Here is an 18,918-nt window from a genome sequence, read left to right as displayed (position 1 = left end):
TATTTAATAACAACAATATTCAGGCTTTCTTTCAGAAGAGAGAAGCTAAAATAAACACATTAATGAAGCAGTTTGTTAGTTTTCGACATAATTTTAAAAGTGCCTAGTTACTGTTACCAAATAAAGTTGACGCCAGAATTATAATGACATTACGATTTAAAATAAAGGGTCAGAATTCTCTTATACTACTTTGAAAGGTTACTTTAAGTAGCATATATATGTTCTAGAAATGCAGCTCTATGGTGCAGATCAGAAGAGAGGCTGTTAGGTGTTAGTCAATTCTTTAACAAGGAGACTGGAAGTTCTTACCAATTTTCTTTGATGATTTAAAACCTAACAAAACAAAAAAAAAATACCTTCACTAAGTTATTTTGCCTACATGTGTAAACATCAACTGACTCTGTCTTTGAATATTGGGTTGCTGGGTAGGGAATTAAAAAAACAGCATAAATTACAGCTTTTAACACTGGAAACCTTAAATGTTGTCTTATGAAAAGAGCTACATTTGAAAAAGTCAAAAAATAATTACAAGCCTCGAAACTTTGAACCATGAAATATTGTTATGCTGTCTATGGAAAAAAAAAAACAAACCTCTGAGAAGAAACAGTCAGAATACATATTATTACAGGTCTGGAGTAATCAGTAAAGTCACAAGTCTTCCAGAAGAAAGCAGTACAGGTGACAAACACATAACAAAAGGAAATTAACAACTTCACTTCTCTGTGTGAATGTGTAAATGTGCATAAATCTCAGTGAAGTTGATTTAAAAACAGTGTACAACAGTTATATCAATTATAGGGCCCGCAGAAGATGCAATGCTCTATGGTACATGAATGGAAAGAACAGAGGACACTTAAAAGCGCAGTATGATTCTGCTGTACAGAACAAAGGCCATCTCTGGCGCTTTGTATCTGCCTCTATATCACACTGTATTCCTGCTAAAGCAGCGAAGCCTTTATGTGATACTTTAGGATTAAGTATAATGATCATCATATGATGTGATACCAGGATTGCCATCAGAATGCTCCACAGAGGTTACTCAGGTGATTTACTGGATAAAGGAATAGAGATTTACACTAAGATTTCTTCTTTATCCAGGTCCTCCTTTCCACACTTACATTTTGAACAAAGAATAACTATGGACTTGTGTTCATGACAGAATCTGATGAGACCACATCCAGTTTAATTCCTTCCCTTCAGAGGGAAATGATCAGTTGGTTCAGCTACAGTGTTTTCTATGCATATGGAAAATATAGCTATCGAAGCAAAGCTGTAACTTGGGCAAAATAAGCAGAGACAGAGACAAAAGAAATGCAAGGAAGAAAGGGGATTGAATTCTACTCTCATTAGACACTCCCACTACATCTCAAGTCACAAGGTCACCACCATCAACCAAGGCCTTGTAAAAAACATCCAGCATAACATCCTAGGTGCATCAGGAAAAGCTGTCAGTAAGTGTTAACAACAAAAGGGTATGATGAGAATGATAAGAGAGAAGAAGTTAAAGCTTTAGACGTCTCACACTTTCTCAAATTAATTTTCGCCTAATTAAATCATCTTCATCAGATCTGGGCCAGCTCAGGAACAGCAAGTAATGGAAATTAATATCTTAGGGCTCTAAAAAGCTGGAAACCCTGTCCACCTGCTAAGGAGCACCTTGTATTCATTAGTTCACTGGTATTTCAAAATTTAAAAAAAAAGAAAAGAAAAGAAAAGACAATTTGCAAAGGTGAAAAAAAAAAAAAAAAAGACAAGAAAAGAAAATTTGCAAAGGCGCACACGTAAAGAGTAAACACCATACTGTTTTGTGTGATGTTGAGAAACAGTTATAGCAGTAAATGGGAAAAAAGAAAAGGACAAACAAACCAGCTACAAATAGAAAATGCCTAAGTACTGCCAAAGGTATGGGGAGGTGCTTTTAACATCATGCTTTTAACATCACTCGTGCCTGTGTGGGTACCGTTACAGGGGCAACTGGGAGCAGCTTTCATCAAGAAACACTTCTCACCGTTTCTTTTCCTTCCTTCGTCTTTTGTCACTTTTTGGGGTGCCATCACTTTCTGGAGGGAGCTCCGGCCAGAGCTGGGCTTTCCCGACCCGTTGCTGATGATGGAGCCATTCTGACTCGGGGACCGGCTGCAAGTAACCATAGCAACAAGGGAGGCTGTGAGTTCTTCCTTACAAACCTCATTTCAAGGTTATTTCATTCGCATAGTTTGCATCACTGAGTTTTCAAGTCTGATTTTATACCAAAAGGAGATAGAATATAAACTGCAGGCAGAAACACAGTAAAGGCAGGAACAGAGCAACGGGTAGGAGAACGTGACTCCTCAATTAGCTCAGGGCTGATAAGCATCTTAGTGGCATCGCAAGCAAACACTTCTCATGTACAACCCCCACAATGACAGAAGCAGCACTGCAGAGGACAAAAAATCCTGTTATCAATTCAGTCTCATTTATACAGTTAAAATAAACTAGACCTTTGTTTTTATATATGTGTGACTAAACTAAATCCTTTATTATTTAGCCTGCATTTACACTCAGCTATTTTGTCAGCCACAATGCAAAATTCACTCCCCTCTCTTTACACGTACACACACGCAATGAGATCAGAAATTTCTCCTTTTTTCCACATAACACGGTTTGGCCAGCACAATTATCTACTGAAACTCCTAAGATAAAGCTTGTTTTACTCAGCTATTGCATATCCTTGCCTTGAAACTGGTCCTTGTACAGGGTGAGGAGGGAGGGCAGGACAGAACCACTGCGACCATTCGGTCCCAAGCAAGAGCAAGAACAGAAATGAGCAACTCTGGGCTGCACGGGGAGATAACACTTCTCTTTGGGATGGGCAAATTGCTCAAATCCTAATGCACAAGTTGGGAAAAGCAGGCCAAATTAGAAAATATTAAATGTGCTGCTATTCCACATCCAAACACAGTGTCATGTTGTTTCTACACACAAAACTTGCCACAACAGCAATGAAAATAATCCGCAGGACCTGTACGGTTCCTCATGCACCTATTGGCAATTGATCACTCAGAATTTGCATGGCAAATAATGTAAAGATAACGTAAAGAGGTTGCATTGAAGGAAAAAAAAAACACTTCTCTTTGGGATGGGCAAATTGCTCAAATCCTAATGCACAAGTTGGGAAAAGCAGGCCAAATTAGAAAATATTAAATGAATTAGTGCTTCTCTTTGGGATGGGCAAATTGCTCAAATCCTAATGCACAAGTTGGGAAAAGCAGGCCAAATTAGAAAATAATTTGCTGCTATTCCACATCCAAACACAGTGTCACGTTGTTTCTACACACAAAACTTGCCAAAACAGCAATGAAAATAATCTGCAGGACCTGTACAGTTCCTCATGCACCTATTGGCAATTAATCACGCAGAATTTGCATGGCAAATGATAGGATAACGTAAAGAGGTTGCATTGAAGAAAAAAAAAATTACTTGCCACAACAGCAATGAAAATAATCCGCAGGACCTGTACGGTTCCTCATGCACCTATTGGCAATTGATCACTCAGAATTTGCATGGCAAATAATGTAAAGATAACGTAAAGAGGTTGCATTGAAGGAAAAAAAAAATTAGTTACAAAGACTTTAAAATACAGAGGGGAAAAAAATAAATAAAATCAAGCTCAATTGCTGTCTCAATGGCTTTATATCCAGAAAATGGTACTAAAGCAAAACAACTGTAAAAATCATCCTGTAAATTATTGGCAATACTACATTGACAGCTTGAAACATTCTTTTACCTCCAGTTCTGACTGCCCTGTCTGGTGTAAGCAGAGAGCATTTACTGTGGTCAGAACAGGAAGGGACAAGTATGAGAAAAGTAATTCTTAGGGACACTCTTTTGAAGACAGCCCAGGTGGAAACATATATCATTTGAGACAGACTCTTTCCAGCTGCAGGACTTTAGGAGAACTCAGCATACAACCCAGCTCAGCCCAGCCTAGCCTGAGGATTATCATGTGAAATTCTATTGAGAATAAATATTCTCGAAAAGTAGCATTCCTCCCCTATGAACCTGTTTGTCACCGCTAATTAATAATCCCAGTCCAGTAAAAACAGTCATCCAGGGACAGACTAACACCTGAAGAAAATCTGCTGTACTTGAAAAAGCAAGCATGGGTAGCTTGCACAATGATTCCTGCTGCCACTAATCTAAATATTCATCCTTTTTAAGTGGCCGTTATATTATGAACTGCAAAGCTTCAGTGGTAATATCAGAGAAGATATTCTGATCAGTTAACCAGCCACTTCATGGCAGTCTGATTTAAATTGACCTTTCCAGGCTGCAAAGTAGCCTGGATGAAAGAGCAAATACATAAAGGTCACGAAATATTTCTTCATCTTCAGAAACCATTAAACTTCATCCCCAGAGACAGCTCCTGGGAATGAAAAAAGACTAAAATTCTGCATGATCTCACTTACTCAAGTAATCACCCTGAAGGAGGTAAAACTAACTCTTAGCTATTTGCTTAGAAAGGCACCGAGGTTCAAAACTTTTTATAATGAGAATAACTTTCCCATGAATTCCTGAATCAATTTGCTTATCAACCTTTGTTTAAAATTGTGTGGATTAAGTAGAGGGGGATTTCTGCACTCACTCAAAGGACTCAGCGAAATGCTTAATCACCTTTGTCAGAGGATTAATTGATAGGGCTGGTTTACATTTTTCCTGTGTATTTATACACAGCTTTGGAGAGGCTTCAAAAGATTTTAAAGAACAGTTCCTGCAAAGACTTGACCTGTGGTGCCCCAGAATCAGCAACCTCAGCTGGTGTAATGGTCATCTTCCATTTGTCATTTCATCACAGGGCAGAAGACTTCAGAAGGGACAAGTGCTGCTTGTTTCATATGGACTACATAATCTGACCCTTATGGGTTAAGTGATTTATGGTGTGAAAAACACATTAAAGGGCAGAATAACAGTTTACACTCAATCCCAGTGAAGCAACCACAGGAACCAGGGGGGTTCTCAGCTGGCTTGCTCTTCTCTATCGGTACTCCCTACAGACAGCTCTCTCTGCATTCCAGGTGATGCACTACACAACCAGAGAAGTATGCCAAACCAGACACCACCCTTTGTTTCCATTTTTCTGTATGAAAAATCTCAGCTCATGACCAATGGTGAGGTCTACCCCCCATGAAGAACAGCAGTGACAGGTCCTCCAGCCCCACGCTGTTCTGGCTGACACCTTCCAGCACGGCACATCCTGTGACTGCAGATGGCTCCAGTGTGTCCCTGTCACAGCCTACAGCAACACTGTGCTGAGTTTTCCATCCTTTTCTGTTATCCCAAGGGGGCAAATATCATTGTGCATTGACAAGTACGAGATGGGGTGACTCGGGTATGAATTTCTGTGATTTTCTGTAGAATTTCTCTGCACTGGCCAGGTACTCTTCTTTTATGTTACCAAGTCCCATCAAGAGGCATGGTCTGTGTAGTGTAATGCCAGTGAACTAGACAACTGTTACCTCTCTGCAGGCTGTTTACCTAACAGCTTTATTTTCCCCTGTTCCCTTCAGTATCATTCTTCAGCAATAAAAAGTTAATGATCCTCCACTCTAAATTAATTTCAAGGAGAGAGAGTAAAGGGAAAATGGTCTTGAAGCATGCAAAACTGCCAGCAGGAAGGGATAATCTGCTTTCCTTGCCCGAGATGACCAAGACAAAGAATAATGACCTTCAGCTATTCTGAGTGAGGGTAGACACAAGGTTAAACTTCCTAACAGGGAAGGTAGTGAAGAACAGATTGTTTGAGGAGGCTGCGATCATCCCACCACTCAAAGACTTGAAAAAAAGGTAGCTGAAGTTGAGTTAGGGGTGTATTTGACCCTGCGGTGGAGAAGAGGAAGAGCCAGACAGCTTCCTGGAGACCTTCTAGAGATGCGATGCTACAACTCTGTAGACTTCCTGCAAACCTGGGACAGTTCACCCTAGACAGTGACATTATCTAGTCTATTCTTACAGTCTCGGAAGTTTTGTCCTGCTGTAGAAGCTTTGGATCTAGAAGTCTTCCATAATTCAGTGGATATTTAGGGTTTGCCCTTCTGCTAATGAAGACATCAGGTCCAATTCTGGAGTGACAGAGTCTTTCAGTGGAGCTACAGCAACTTACGGTGGCTGAGGTCCTGCCTTTTGGTTGATTTAAGATATGATTGGTGTTCGTGCTCCAGATCCGATGTTTCATTCGCGTTCATCTCTTGTGCAACACCAGCATGCGTGTGAGAGTCACTTCACCTTTACCTCACTTATGCATGTACAATCTGTGAAGACTTCACTTTATGTTGTATTTTGCAGCAATCTTACACATCCAGCGCACACCAGCATTATGCCAAGAATATATCATGGAGGAACCATCTGCCACATGCAGAGCCTGGGTGCCAAACCTTACAGGATTTTTCCTAAGCAACCAGCAGCATATACCCCATTCCACCCCTCTGCAGGAACACACCAGTCCATACCTCTTCCTCGTTTCATTGGATTTGGCAGTTTTGATGGTGCTCCCATCCTGAGTAATTTCTCTCTCCTGGGAGGCAGGAGCATCTCTAACTGGAAGCGGGAGTACAACAGTCTCCTGAGTTACAGGTAAAACCTCATCTTCAGCTCCTTGCTGACCTAAGTGTTGCTTGGCATAGTCAAAGCCTTGTACTGGCTGCAAAAAAAGCAGGAGAAAAAAGAAATTTCAAGCATGAGTCATAATGTTAGTATAAAATTTCCACTTCAAATAAAATTTTTCACTAACCCTTAACTTCTTGAATCACATAAGTGACAAATAAAAACATGTAAATTGCCATATGAATGCCCAACAACAAAGCAGTTGCTTGACTAGATCTCCATTGCACATATTTTAAACATGATCACCTAGTATAAAATCAGTCTTGGGTAACCTTTCTTACCCTGCTTTAACACCCTCAGAAATTCCTTTAACAGACAATGGAAGAATGAATGGAAGAATGGAAGAATAGGGAAGAAAAAATTAGGAGGGAGAAAAATAAGACCATACAGAAAATGGAAATCTCTCTCTATGAAAAAAAATCTTGTGTTTCCGAAGAAGGTGGGAGTAATTTATTCCAAATGAAGACAAAGTAAAAAAAGTCACACATAAAAGTTTCATGGGCAACATTTCCCAGAAAGGGATGTTTTTCAGATCAGGGAAATTATATTTCCCCTGACTTGCCAGTTGCCTACTGGGAAGGTTGTTATTGACTTGACTTGTTTCTCTCGGGAAGCAGCATTCGGAAGAGCCTTGCAGCAAGGCAGCCAAGAGCCATGTCCCCAGCCTCTGCTGCCCCGAAGCCCAGCCAGGCTTTCCCTGCTGCCTCTGACCTCTCCAGAAAAAATATATAACACATAAAATGTTCTTACTACATTAAATTGAATTAATTTACCAAAAACTGGAAGGATGCTCTTCCTGAAGTACAAAGACTATTGACAGAATGCTAAAAAAGCACCCTAAAACACTTCAAAGGTGAGCAATGGTTATTTTAACCCTCAAACACACTTTGGGAAACACATCAGAATTATAAAATTAATAACTGAATAGTCTCTCTCAGGTTCCTGTCATATTGTCATTGAATATTTCAGTTCCAGAAGAGAATCAGCTGGATAAAAAAAAATTGCTGATGGCACAGAAAAAAGGATGAGCTCTGAGAAAACATTTTCTCTTGTTCTCTCCCGTAGTAAATCTGGGCTATAGCTATAAATACAGATAAATTTCATAGGCAATCTCAGTCTGAAAGAAAAACAGGCTGTCTTCTATTTTTTAAAACAAAACATGCTTTTTGTTTATGGGGATCTACATCACATTCCCAATCTCCTGTTTGAACCAGAATGATTTCTAATGTGCATACATATTCCAGTATTCCTCTGGTAAGAAGCCCCAGTGCATTAAGGAGACACTAACTGGACTAATGCTGAATTGGGAGACCAGACCTCTCCACACAATACCACCATGGAAGCTGCAATGTAGCAGAAAAATGCCAATTCACCATCACCAGCCCATGGCAAGTCATGATGCAGCCATCCCTGATGGAGCCTTCTGCTTGCCCTCCTCTGAAGGCAGGATACCACAAAAGCAGACACCAAATTAACTAGGAAGGGAGGAAATGAAAAAAAGGGAAGCAGAAGCCATGTGAAGGACAGCTAGGAAGAACCACTGCACAACATACTAGATAGTAATATTTTTAACCAAAATAATGTTTTCCAAGCTTATTATCTTTATTGTTAATCAAGACTCTCCTAGATATTCTGCAAAAAAGGTAACAAAAGAGAAAAGCTGATTAAATCACTTATTTCTTCCTCCATGCCTTTGAAAAAGTAAAAGCTACAACTTATACTTCATATCTTATTTAAAAAAAAAAAACACAACAAAAAACAATTAACAAAACCAAACAAAACCAAACGAGAAGCAGCAGAACATGAGAATTTCTACAGAAGTGATCTGCCAAAGGAAGAAAATGAAGGATTATTTTAATCTGAGTTCTACTTACCACCATGTCTAGTGACAAACTGAAATAAAGGAAGAGCTGAAAAAGCCATCCTCATCAGCAGACATATTGCGTTAAATAAAACTTGATCTTGGAACCCTGCTCTGTAAAAGCCCACAGGAGCAGATGGCCTTACCACCCCTGAAGGGAAATGGCAAGACTAAATCACAATCAGGCACTGCTAAAGCACTGCAACCAGAGATGTCCAATGCAGCCACAATACTGAGAAAGACCAAAGAACTGGGATTTGATTTTTGCTTTTGAAATAATAAATGAATGATGAGGCCACTAAATTACATTGCCTGGCAAAGGGCAGATTGAATAGAGAGAGTTGTTTCTGGGACTTTTTCCCATGTAATGGTCATGAAAAGACACTGATATTAAAAAAAAAAAAAAAAAAAAGGAAATAAAAGAAAAAAAAAAAAAAAAAAAAAAGAATTATCAGCCCCTCCCCTCTACATATATACCCATGTACACAGTCAGTTTCTCTAATCTTTTTTTTTCCATGCCCTTTATCAAATTGATAGTGGTTGTTTTCTCATGGCCTGCAGTATTTGCTTTTGCTTTCAGGTCTTAGACTGCAGATCTTATCTCTGTTTACCTGCAAGCTTATTCTTTCATGCTTTAAAAGAAAGGAAAGGTGACAAATCAGATTACAGACTTTACAAAAGCATGCTGTGAATTAGAAAGCAAGGGAGGTAAAAAACTAACATCTATTGAAAACAGCTGCTCAAAATAAAAACAGGATTGAAAGAACAGTAAAAGAAATTTGAATCAGAATTTCACCAACTTGAATTTATATTACTTTTAATTTTACAACTGGAGAACCAATTTAAAATAAATGGTAACAGTGCCTTTTCCCTGCAACTTATTCCAAATGTCCCTGACTGCTAAGGCAATTCAGAACAGCAACACAAATCCTAAGAAAGATACTATAAACTACACCGCATACGAGAGGTCATTTTTTAAACTTCATTTATTTAGCCCTCAGTCTGTTAGAACGAAAAGAGTCATTCCTAAATTACCAGGCACAGGCAGCAATCCTGCTGTTAGGTCACATCACACACACCCCCGGGCTACAGAAGGATATTTAACGCTGAAGGTTTCATTACCCCTCCGAGCTGTGTTGGTGCATCCTGCCTCCCACCCCTCTGGAGGGGATGGGGGGTCTCTGGAGGGAGGTGTCGGGCAGCTCTGCTCTGCGAGGACCAGCAGCCTTCCCTGCTGCTCCCAGCAGCAGCAGGACTGCAGCGATGAACAAGCAGCTCCGCTCTGCCAGTCCCCTTGGTACAGGACTTTTGGAATCCGAACACAGAAAATGGCACCACCGACAACAAAACCTGCTGAAATCCAAGGGTTTGGGGTATCCCATAATAATCTCTTTTCCTCTCTATACTGCTTGCTGGGTGTTCAAAAGGTATCCAAAAACTGCTCCGGTGATTCAACAGCAAATCTCAGACACGCAGAAACAAAATGTTAAAGGTGCTTTTTTAAACTAAGAATCACTCTGCTGTGACTCCACTTACAGAACAGATTCAGCATTAATCAAGCAGTCTCAGGCACTTTTCTAAGCCATTAAACATAATATATTAATTTTAAATGTGATATAGATATGTGCCCATCAGCTACTTGTATTGTCAAATTGCATGAAATGTAGCAAGTACAGTTCAAGTAATTGCCACTGTTCCTGAGACCCCTAATGCTGGAATTAAAAAATAAAAATAAAACTGTTCTTTTCAAAATGACCTTATTTCATTATCTTCCCAGAATAAGTTTCTTAGCCTTATTTTAAGTAAAGATGCTGAAATCAGGAATGACAAAAGTCATTCCATTACCAATCCCGCTGAAGAATTTATCTTCCACGGTCCGTATACCAGCATATACTCTAAATTAGACCCAGCTGAACCTTTTTGATGGAGCCATCATGGTGAAACTAAGCAGAAACCAATTTAGCTTTCATTTGAAATGCATCACTTTTTATATAATGAATTAAATTAAATTTTATGAAACGTCAAAATGTACCCAAAAAGAGGAAATGCACTCCAGAAGGGGACTACTGCACTCCAGTTGCAAACATGAGCAAGTCTGCAGGAAAAATCTCCTGAGACAAGCGCAGCGTGGATGCTGGGAGCTCAGCACCAAATGTTTTCTTCTGCAGACCCAACTCTTGTCTGACCACGTTGGCTGCTGATACAAATGCAACCCGACTGAAGAGGTTTTAAGCTCACTGTGTATCGTTGAGCCTGATTAAATCTGATTTCTCAGAAAAAGTAGAACTTCAACTTTCTCTAACTTTTGGGAATGACAACTATAGAATATTAAATACTTTCAAGATTTTTCTGTGTTGTAGCTTGAAAGAGCAGTCTTTTTTTTTTTTTTTAAATAGCAACTTTCTTCAGCCGCAAAGCATCCCATAACGATGGCCAGCTCAAAACAATGTACAAATTTAGTCTCACTTTGTCTTTTAGCTGGGACTAAGATTGAATATAAGAAGAATCAAGCGGTGCATAGTGTTTGCAACAGCCCCTAATATAGTGTGATTTGCATTTTAGGGGTTTCAATGGGACATGATATGATATCACTGCAGTGGTATTAATTTTTGTTTGTGTTTGTGATATTGCTTGTTTCACTTCTGCAAATCTAGTCTTAACACTAGTTTGCTAACACCAGATAAATAGATGAGCATACTGGAACAGAAATGGAAATGTCTTTTTTGTAACATTTTTGATACAAATGTCTTTTTTTCCATCTGGCTCCAGCTGCACCCATCTGCAACCAGCCTAAGATGAGGAGAAAGGAGCTGTCATTTGCATCGTTCCTTCCTTCAACTCTCCCTCCAATATACATTTTTCAGCAGAAGCAACAGAGCTGAAATCACAATAATCCTGCTGTCTGTAGCATGAAGAAACCAAAGAAAAAAATTATCATTTCAATCCCATGCCAGTGGAGAAGAACAAAGCCAGCTAGAAGGGTGAAGGAACAGCATGACTTACACGCTTTGTAGGCTAAAAGCTCCTAACTTTGGGTGCCCCTGTTTAAGAACCATTTAATAGCAGCATTGAGAAGACAGACTTTTTTCACTACAGAGACAAATCAATATTCTGTGACATTTTTTTCTTGAAAACAGAAAACCAAACTGGAAAGACATTTGATTTGAAAAAAAAACTTGTAACTGATATGGATTAGTAAATTTAAGGAAAATTTTTATTTGAACCCAATCAACAACACCCACAAATAAATTAGAAAGTTCAAAACATCTAAAAGAAAAAAAAGCAGTGGGAGAAATTTTCTCAAAAAAAAATATTCATCAACTGCCTTTCCTGAATTAGCATTTGGATGGAGAACTTTTCCATCATGATCTGCCAAAGCCCAGAGCTTCAGCCACTGCCACTGACAGGAGGTAGCAGCAGCTCAGGCCACAGGTTTGATAACCAGGTCCTGCAGGAAACATGTTGCTAACGAGGCCTAGGGGTGATTGCCCATTTCCTCAACTTTATGAGGGAAGCAACTGGCCTGAGTAAAGCCTGCTCAACCATAAAGGCAGAGTGCCTTACATCACTGCGTAATGGTTATTCTGTCTCTGCTGCCTGTGCGGCAATGGACAAGATGCAAAGGAAGTTGAGGAGTCCCGAGTAAATTAGAAGGGTAATTACTGTTACTGGTGGTATCAAGGACAGAAAAATACAAAGATCCAACCTATGAGTAATGACCATTTCAATTGCAAACATCCTTCAACTACATCTAGCAGAGAAACACAGTTAACACCTCAGAAAGCAAATGGACGTCTCGGATCTGAAGATCGGTCACTCACTTTAGCTCTCTGAGGCAGGTTCATCACGGTGTCTGGTTTGAAGTCATTCTTGTTCTTTCTGCACAGAACTGCTGTGATGATGATGATGATCACTGTAACCACAGCGATGGGAGCCAGCACCGCTGCAATGATCCACAGGTTGTTCGGGGGGTTCTTCACCACAGCTACAGAAAATTGCAAACCAACATTAGTAAGTTTTACTGAGCAAACACAAGATTTAAATTCCTTCCAACACAATCTTCAACTCTCTCCATATAATAACTAGTCTAAAAGGTTTGTTAGGAATCTAGCTATACCTTTGGATTCCTTAAGTTAAAAAAATGACTCAGCAACACTGTTCAATTCACAAATCCCTGGGCTCTCCTCTCTTAGTTATAGCCAGCTGCAAAAGCAGACATCAACTCCCAAGTCAAATTAGATGCCATGTTAGATATCACTTCAATGGTTCATTTACAGATTAAACAAACAAACAAAAAAAGACTAATACATCCCAAATTATTTTTCAAACGAAACCAGTTTATAGTAAGGTAGCATGTGTGTCAAAAATACACACAGGGTCCATGTTTGGTGCCAAAGACTTATTGGCTCAGCAAGAGTTAACTGGGAGAGTTTTTTCAAAAATAATGAGGCTAAGCACACTAGTAATTATTATTGATATCAATATGGTAATAAGAAAATGCTTCTCTTCTGCTCTAGAAATACTCTATCCTAATTAAGGTCAAAATGAATCCATGATTTCTGAAGGAGGGAAAATTATGAGGTTGGAAAGAGCTACTTGCAGATATATTAATAATGGCACTAGGAAAGGGGTAAATTTCAGAAACATTTTAATTCCATTTTATCAGAATAAAGCATCTTAGTATGAGCCTTGAACTTGTATACACATAAGAGATCCTCCAGTGACACATCCCCTGTTCTCTCATTTCATTTCTTCCTGGAAAAATACCAGATAATCTCCTTATGATGGTGAATTTTGGTTTAGTGAAACATTTTGTGGACTTCTATCTCTATTTATTTTCCTATGCCACTGGTTGCTGGCATGGACAGGCAATCACAAGAATACCAGCGTAAAGCAGCGCTTCCCCTTTCCGTGGGGACTAGTGCTTTCAAATGTCATTGAGCTTATTAGCTGTCAGAGGCCCTCAGCATCTTTCAGGATCAGACTTCAAATGCAAACCATCTTGTTCAGCAGCTGTTATGAAAGCCAGCTGAAAGTCTGTCTGAAACTGGAGCCTCTTTTCTTGGTAGGTTTACCACTTTTGATAAAGCCAATGTAGCTGGGTGATGTAGGAATAGCACACATGCTTAAATACTGTCCAAAAAGCCAGGTTGAAGTCTGAGATTAGGCTGCCCTTCAAGGTCCACTTTTCAATGGACTTGCATAATTCTGAATTATTGACTTTGAACTCTTAAGCATGGGAGTGAAAGTGCTGTGGAAAGTGGATCTGAATTGTATCAGATAACAGCAATTTTAATTATAGACCACTGTTGTTGCAGCAAACAAGTGGTGAAAAATTATAATTATTCTTTCTAGGGAACACAGAGGAAATTATGACCCTACGGCTAATAGGACAAACATTTAGGAATCCAGGTTTAAATCTTTAATTTAGTTGCCAGCCTCCAATGTGACCTTGAGTAAGTCAATCCACGGTTCATTCAACTCAATAAGACTGCAATGGATTTTGAAGCAAGCCTTTCATTTTGCTATATCTCTGTCCTTCGCTTATAAAACAGGAACATCCATATTTTTTGTTATTATTCATCTGTCTTCTCTAAGCAGACTATGAGCTCCTGAGGGTAGATGTCTTTTCTTACTGCATTTTGGTACAGAACTTTTCATTCTGCTATAACAGAAATTATAATGAGTAAAAATGAAGTGCACACAAAGTATTTTCTTTGGGGAATACAAAGACAGACTACAAATACCATGTCCAAAAGGAGAGAAATGTTCGGGTTTTTTTGACAATAAGTTATAAAGGTAGAACTCTCTCCTACATTTCAAACACTCTTTCTTCAGCATCTCAGTTACTCAGGGTCATAATTTCAATTTCTGTAAATTCTTTTCTTACAATATTCTGCGCATATTTAACTTGTATGAAAATTTACAGTTGCATGAGGCTGCCTTGTCAGATCATGAAAGTATGAAGTTAAATCATGAGCAGCAGATGTCATATAATTACCTAAATACCCATACGAAGCATGAAACTGCACTAAGAGCTAGGAAATTGCTATGTATTATCTATAGCTGCTTTAGTAAAAATTACATTATAGAAATATCCTCGTGGAAAAAAAAAATAATTCAGAATTTAAATACTAGACTGTATGGAAGCAGGAATGGAGATCCCTGGTTTCAGTACAATTAAAGTCAGTAAGAGACCATGATCAAATCAAGAATCAGGTACGGTATGTAGCAGCAGTCTCTGGAAATTATATCATACTTCAGTCTGCTAACTCAATCATATGTTTATGGATGATATGTCAATTATTTATTACAGTGGTTCCTTCTTTTCCTATCACCATTACATGCAGTTATTTCAATATCTCTGCTCCTTCAAGCAGAAATAATGTCACCAGAAATAATGTCCCATTTTATGTGCTGTTTAGCCAGTAAGGAGATCCAGTACAGAAGTCTACTATAGAATTTTAATTCCATCTACATAATTTCGGCACTTTGGCAAAGTGAGGAAATTCAGTTAGGTAAAGGCATGATCGATTCATTAAGCTGTTATTGCACAAGAAACACTCCAAGCTGCACCACAGGTTTATGACCGTAGGTCAACTATACAGGAATATAAAAAAAATTATTTTAAGAAGAGATCTGTGCCCACAATCACTCAGTAACTGATGCAAGTCATAAAAAAGAAATTAAAAACCACTTCATTTTTCAAGAATGGATTACTTTTTTGGCCACGTTATTCTGAATGATGCTACCTTATCTCGAATCTGAAAATCTCCCATATACCCAAGTAGCTCTTTCAACTTCACCATTTAAACAATGTCTTTAGTAACCACATGCTGCACTTTACAAAGTTCTTTGTGAAAATAATTATTTTTTTTTAAAAAAGTATCCCTTTGAGATAGAAATCATCTACATTATTCTGACAAGTAGAAAGTAAGGGACATCTTGATAGCCCCCCCATACAGTTTCATTTTACTTCAGGTCAAATTACTTCAATAGCAATTTAGCCTCAGCAGTCATTAGCCTGTGGTGTCATGGTTTTGTTAGCATCAGAGTGAATTCTGACTTCACAGTTCCATAAAGTTGTTCTGCTCATATATCTGTAATTGTGTAAAATTAGTTGTACAGTAGAGTTTACAGTGATTGGCTAAATAACAGTTGGTACATAGCTTTGATTAACTACCATAAAAGATTAGCCTGCCTTCCATAAGAGCCCTCTGACTTAAGCAGCTGCTTGGATGGGTGCAGCTGAAATTTCTCTCTCCCCATACCTACACTAGTGTTTTCACAAAGAAACAAACAAAAAAAAAAAAAAGAAGAAAAAACAGACTAAACCAGAGAATTTTTATAAGAACTCTTACGATCAGCTTGAACTTGAATAACATAACCTAGCGTCAAGGCCATCCGCTGCGAGTCAACAGTACTCAAAATTTTGGCAGCTGCAGTTCCCAGCAAAGGTTTCCCATTGTATAAAGTATAGTATGTCAGTTCAGCCGGCTCCTTGGGTCCTGGAATACGTTGAATTTTTACCATCTTTCAGGAAAAAAAATACAAAGAAATCAAGATAAATTATGTTTGCATTATACCATTGTAAAACCTGCCAGGAGCTACTCAAAGTCAATGCACAGAGGGAACTCCTTCAAGACCCCACATAAGCATAAGCTCCATGCAAATATTCTCACAGGATCGGAGCTTCCCCCCTTCATGGCCAAGGCCATTAAGATTAGTGAGGATTGACTCCCTTCTTTAAAATTTTTAAACATAATCCTAAAGTAAAACCCTATACTAAGAAACGCATACGGTAAAAAGGAGGAAAGGATCAAACATTTGAACATTACAGTCCTCTGTAAAGAGGGAATTCTTAAAATCTGCCTAATATTGAAAATTGTACTTTACTGGCATACTGTAGTTGAAAATTTCCTTCATATTTTACTGCTATACTCATCATTTTTGATCCCAGGATGACAATAAAGAAAATCATGCTTTTTCCATTTTATTTGGCAAAACACTGGCAGAATTTTTACATTGTTCCTCTACCTTTCCTGCAAGTAGAAAAAGTGTCAAACACCTCTAATGATGAGAGGAGAAAGGAGTTTTGAGATTCTTCTCTGTTATGTTATTGACTAAAATATGTCAAGTTTTCATGAAAAATTGTATAAAGGTTCATGCTTTTGGAAAGTAAAAGCGTGTTCCTTCTTTTAAATTCTTTCAGTGGGAAAACACACAGAATTGTGGGAAAACAAGAGTAGTAGTAATTTGGTTTTATATCTCACAGAAAAACAATTTTTAAAAAGCATTGTGTAATTTAAAAAAAAGCAATAACTTTTCATGCAATTTTTGAGGATAGATCCTCTTTGAGTCCCCCACAACTAGCATAAGTTTGCTAATTTAGTGAGAAAACACAATGCAATAATGCAATAATTTCAAAAACTGAATGGGATATGTTGCTAAATATGAGAAAGATGATGAATAAATTACTCAGGACTGAAATCTGCATTAATGTTATATATGGCCACATGATTTGATGACTATCCCTGTATAAAGACTGCGCTTTTCAACAAAAAGAAATAAAAGAAGTTCTAGCTTTATTGAGTTACCCAGGAAAGGAAGCCTTAGGAAACTTTTTTTTTTTTTAAATTTAAGAACAAAAGCCTGGAACTCTTCATTATGCTGAATATGAGACTTATGCTAAAGTAGGTACTTTGTACCAACCCTCATAGCAACCGAAGAGAAAATATTTATTAACACTGATTAACTAATGATGATTTCTAGAAGATGAGAGGCATGCAAACATGGCTGACAACAGAAAAAGAAACCCATTAGTAATGCCATGCATTTTGCACTCGATGCTTCGGCATTCATGAAAAAAAGACAGGAAATCTCAACACGGTTAAACAGGGCTTTGGTGGGGCTTTTTTTTCACACAAATTGGGACAGGACACATGCAAACAAAGCCCTTTTTTGCCTCAACTCATAGCCAAGCGCAACCGATGTCGCATTGACCACCTGCACAGTGTAGCTGCCCACAGTAGTGGCACGTTTGAATCGTCTTCCTTGCTGATGGGACATCATAAACAGCGGGGCCAAACGCTGCTCCATTAATCTTGCAAAGCTCTGATTGTTCAGTCCCAGTAACGCAATATCGACCCCTTGAATAACTGTGGGAGGAAAATCACGTATCAGCACACCTTAGATGGACAGATAAAGAAACGGGTGGTCTGCAGGGCAGTTTGGGACAGGGGTGTGGTAACTAGCTTAGAAGAAAAATAACTGGACAGTTACACCCCCTGAGTAATTCCCAACAGGGATATAATGTGCTTCTGTTTCAGCCCTTGCACTGTTCTTCTCAGATAACCTCAATGGTGTATCAGAGAATAAAATCCTTCAAAAACTTTCTTAGGCTTTCAGTTTACCAAAATGGCTCTGGGAAGCACCTAACCTATGATCTTTAATGTAAAAAGTAAGTGAAAACCTATTTGAGAGCTGCCTGGTTTTATGCTTGTCATCAGATGCTCCTCTTAATTAAACAACAGGTTTTTGTCCAGCAGTTTTGAAATCTGAAGTTAGAATTTTGTACAACTTGCTTTGCAACAAAACACTATATGCTTGAGAGCACTGAAAACTGAATAAACATTTTTAAAATAAAAATGAATGTAAAATTAAAAGAAACTGAATTTATATAAAGTTCAAATAAGTGATATTGCATGCTAATTTAATTCATACAAATGTATAGTTTTTCAATATTATTTTTAAAAATCTTTTGGGACCACCATGAGTTCTTTGAAAACATTTTCCATTGTAATGTCAATAATACTCCAATAATACAGCAAGTGCACAAAGGCAAGAAATGGCATATCGGGTTCATGGGGTCCAAATGGGGAGGAACCATACCACTCCCTTCAGAAGATCATAATCTTTGCATAAACTTATTTTTACTCTCAAAAATATCTCTCTCAGGTACCAAATCACACCAGCTTTTGGAAGCCAAGTGCAGAATTTAATCTGTTTTCTGTTAATCTGGTTCCTTTTTTCTTGCTCTCCTGAGCAGTAAACAATTCCAGGTACAGACACACCAATTAGAAAGGCTTTGGTGTCTGCTCAAAGATGTCTGGGGAAAAAGGTCTCTTTCTTGCCCAGTTACCACTTATAACATCAAAACAATTCTGAATGAGAATGTGATACCAGTGAAATGACTATAAAAAACCAAGTATTTTTGAAGCCTAATAGCATTCTCTGCACATTCTTCCACCAACAGAAAGTTATGTGCTTAATGCTTTAGGTGAAAGATGTAAAAATTCCTGGACCCAGCCAGAGTCAGCAAAACATAACAAACTTGGTTTAACAGATCACTTTTCTTCCTGGGTTCCTGGGTTGTGTGTACAAGCCTCTTTGGATTTCAGATTTAAATCAAAGTCCCG

At 38.4% G+C, this 18,918-nt stretch overlaps 1 protein-coding gene across 1 annotated transcript in view; it reads right to left on the bottom strand.

Annotated features, from left to right (window-relative positions):
- Nucleotides 1-18,918, bottom strand: part of KIAA1549L (KIAA1549-like ortholog) — a 144,976-nt gene that overhangs the window by 49,120 nt on the left and 76,938 nt on the right. The window contains exons 9-13 of the mRNA XM_014949275.1: nt 17,507-17,658; nt 15,862-16,033; nt 12,322-12,485; nt 6,486-6,676; nt 2,009-2,136 (exon numbers count right to left, since the gene is read on the bottom strand). Of these exons, the coding sequence (XP_014804761.1) occupies nt 2,009-2,136; nt 6,486-6,676; nt 12,322-12,485; nt 15,862-16,033; nt 17,507-17,658 (807 nt within the window). The remainder of the gene's footprint in view (nt 1-2,008; nt 2,137-6,485; nt 6,677-12,321; nt 12,486-15,861; nt 16,034-17,506; nt 17,659-18,918) is intronic.

Source organism: Calidris pugnax, unplaced genomic scaffold (assembly GCF_001431845.1).
Source record: "Calidris pugnax isolate Ruff unplaced genomic scaffold, ASM143184v1 scaffold177, whole genome shotgun sequence".
In the NCBI taxonomy this organism is placed as follows: Eukaryota; Metazoa; Chordata; class Aves; order Charadriiformes; family Scolopacidae; genus Calidris; species Calidris pugnax.
The sequence above is the reverse complement of the archived record's forward strand: the minus strand, read 5'-3'. Positions and strand labels throughout refer to the sequence as shown.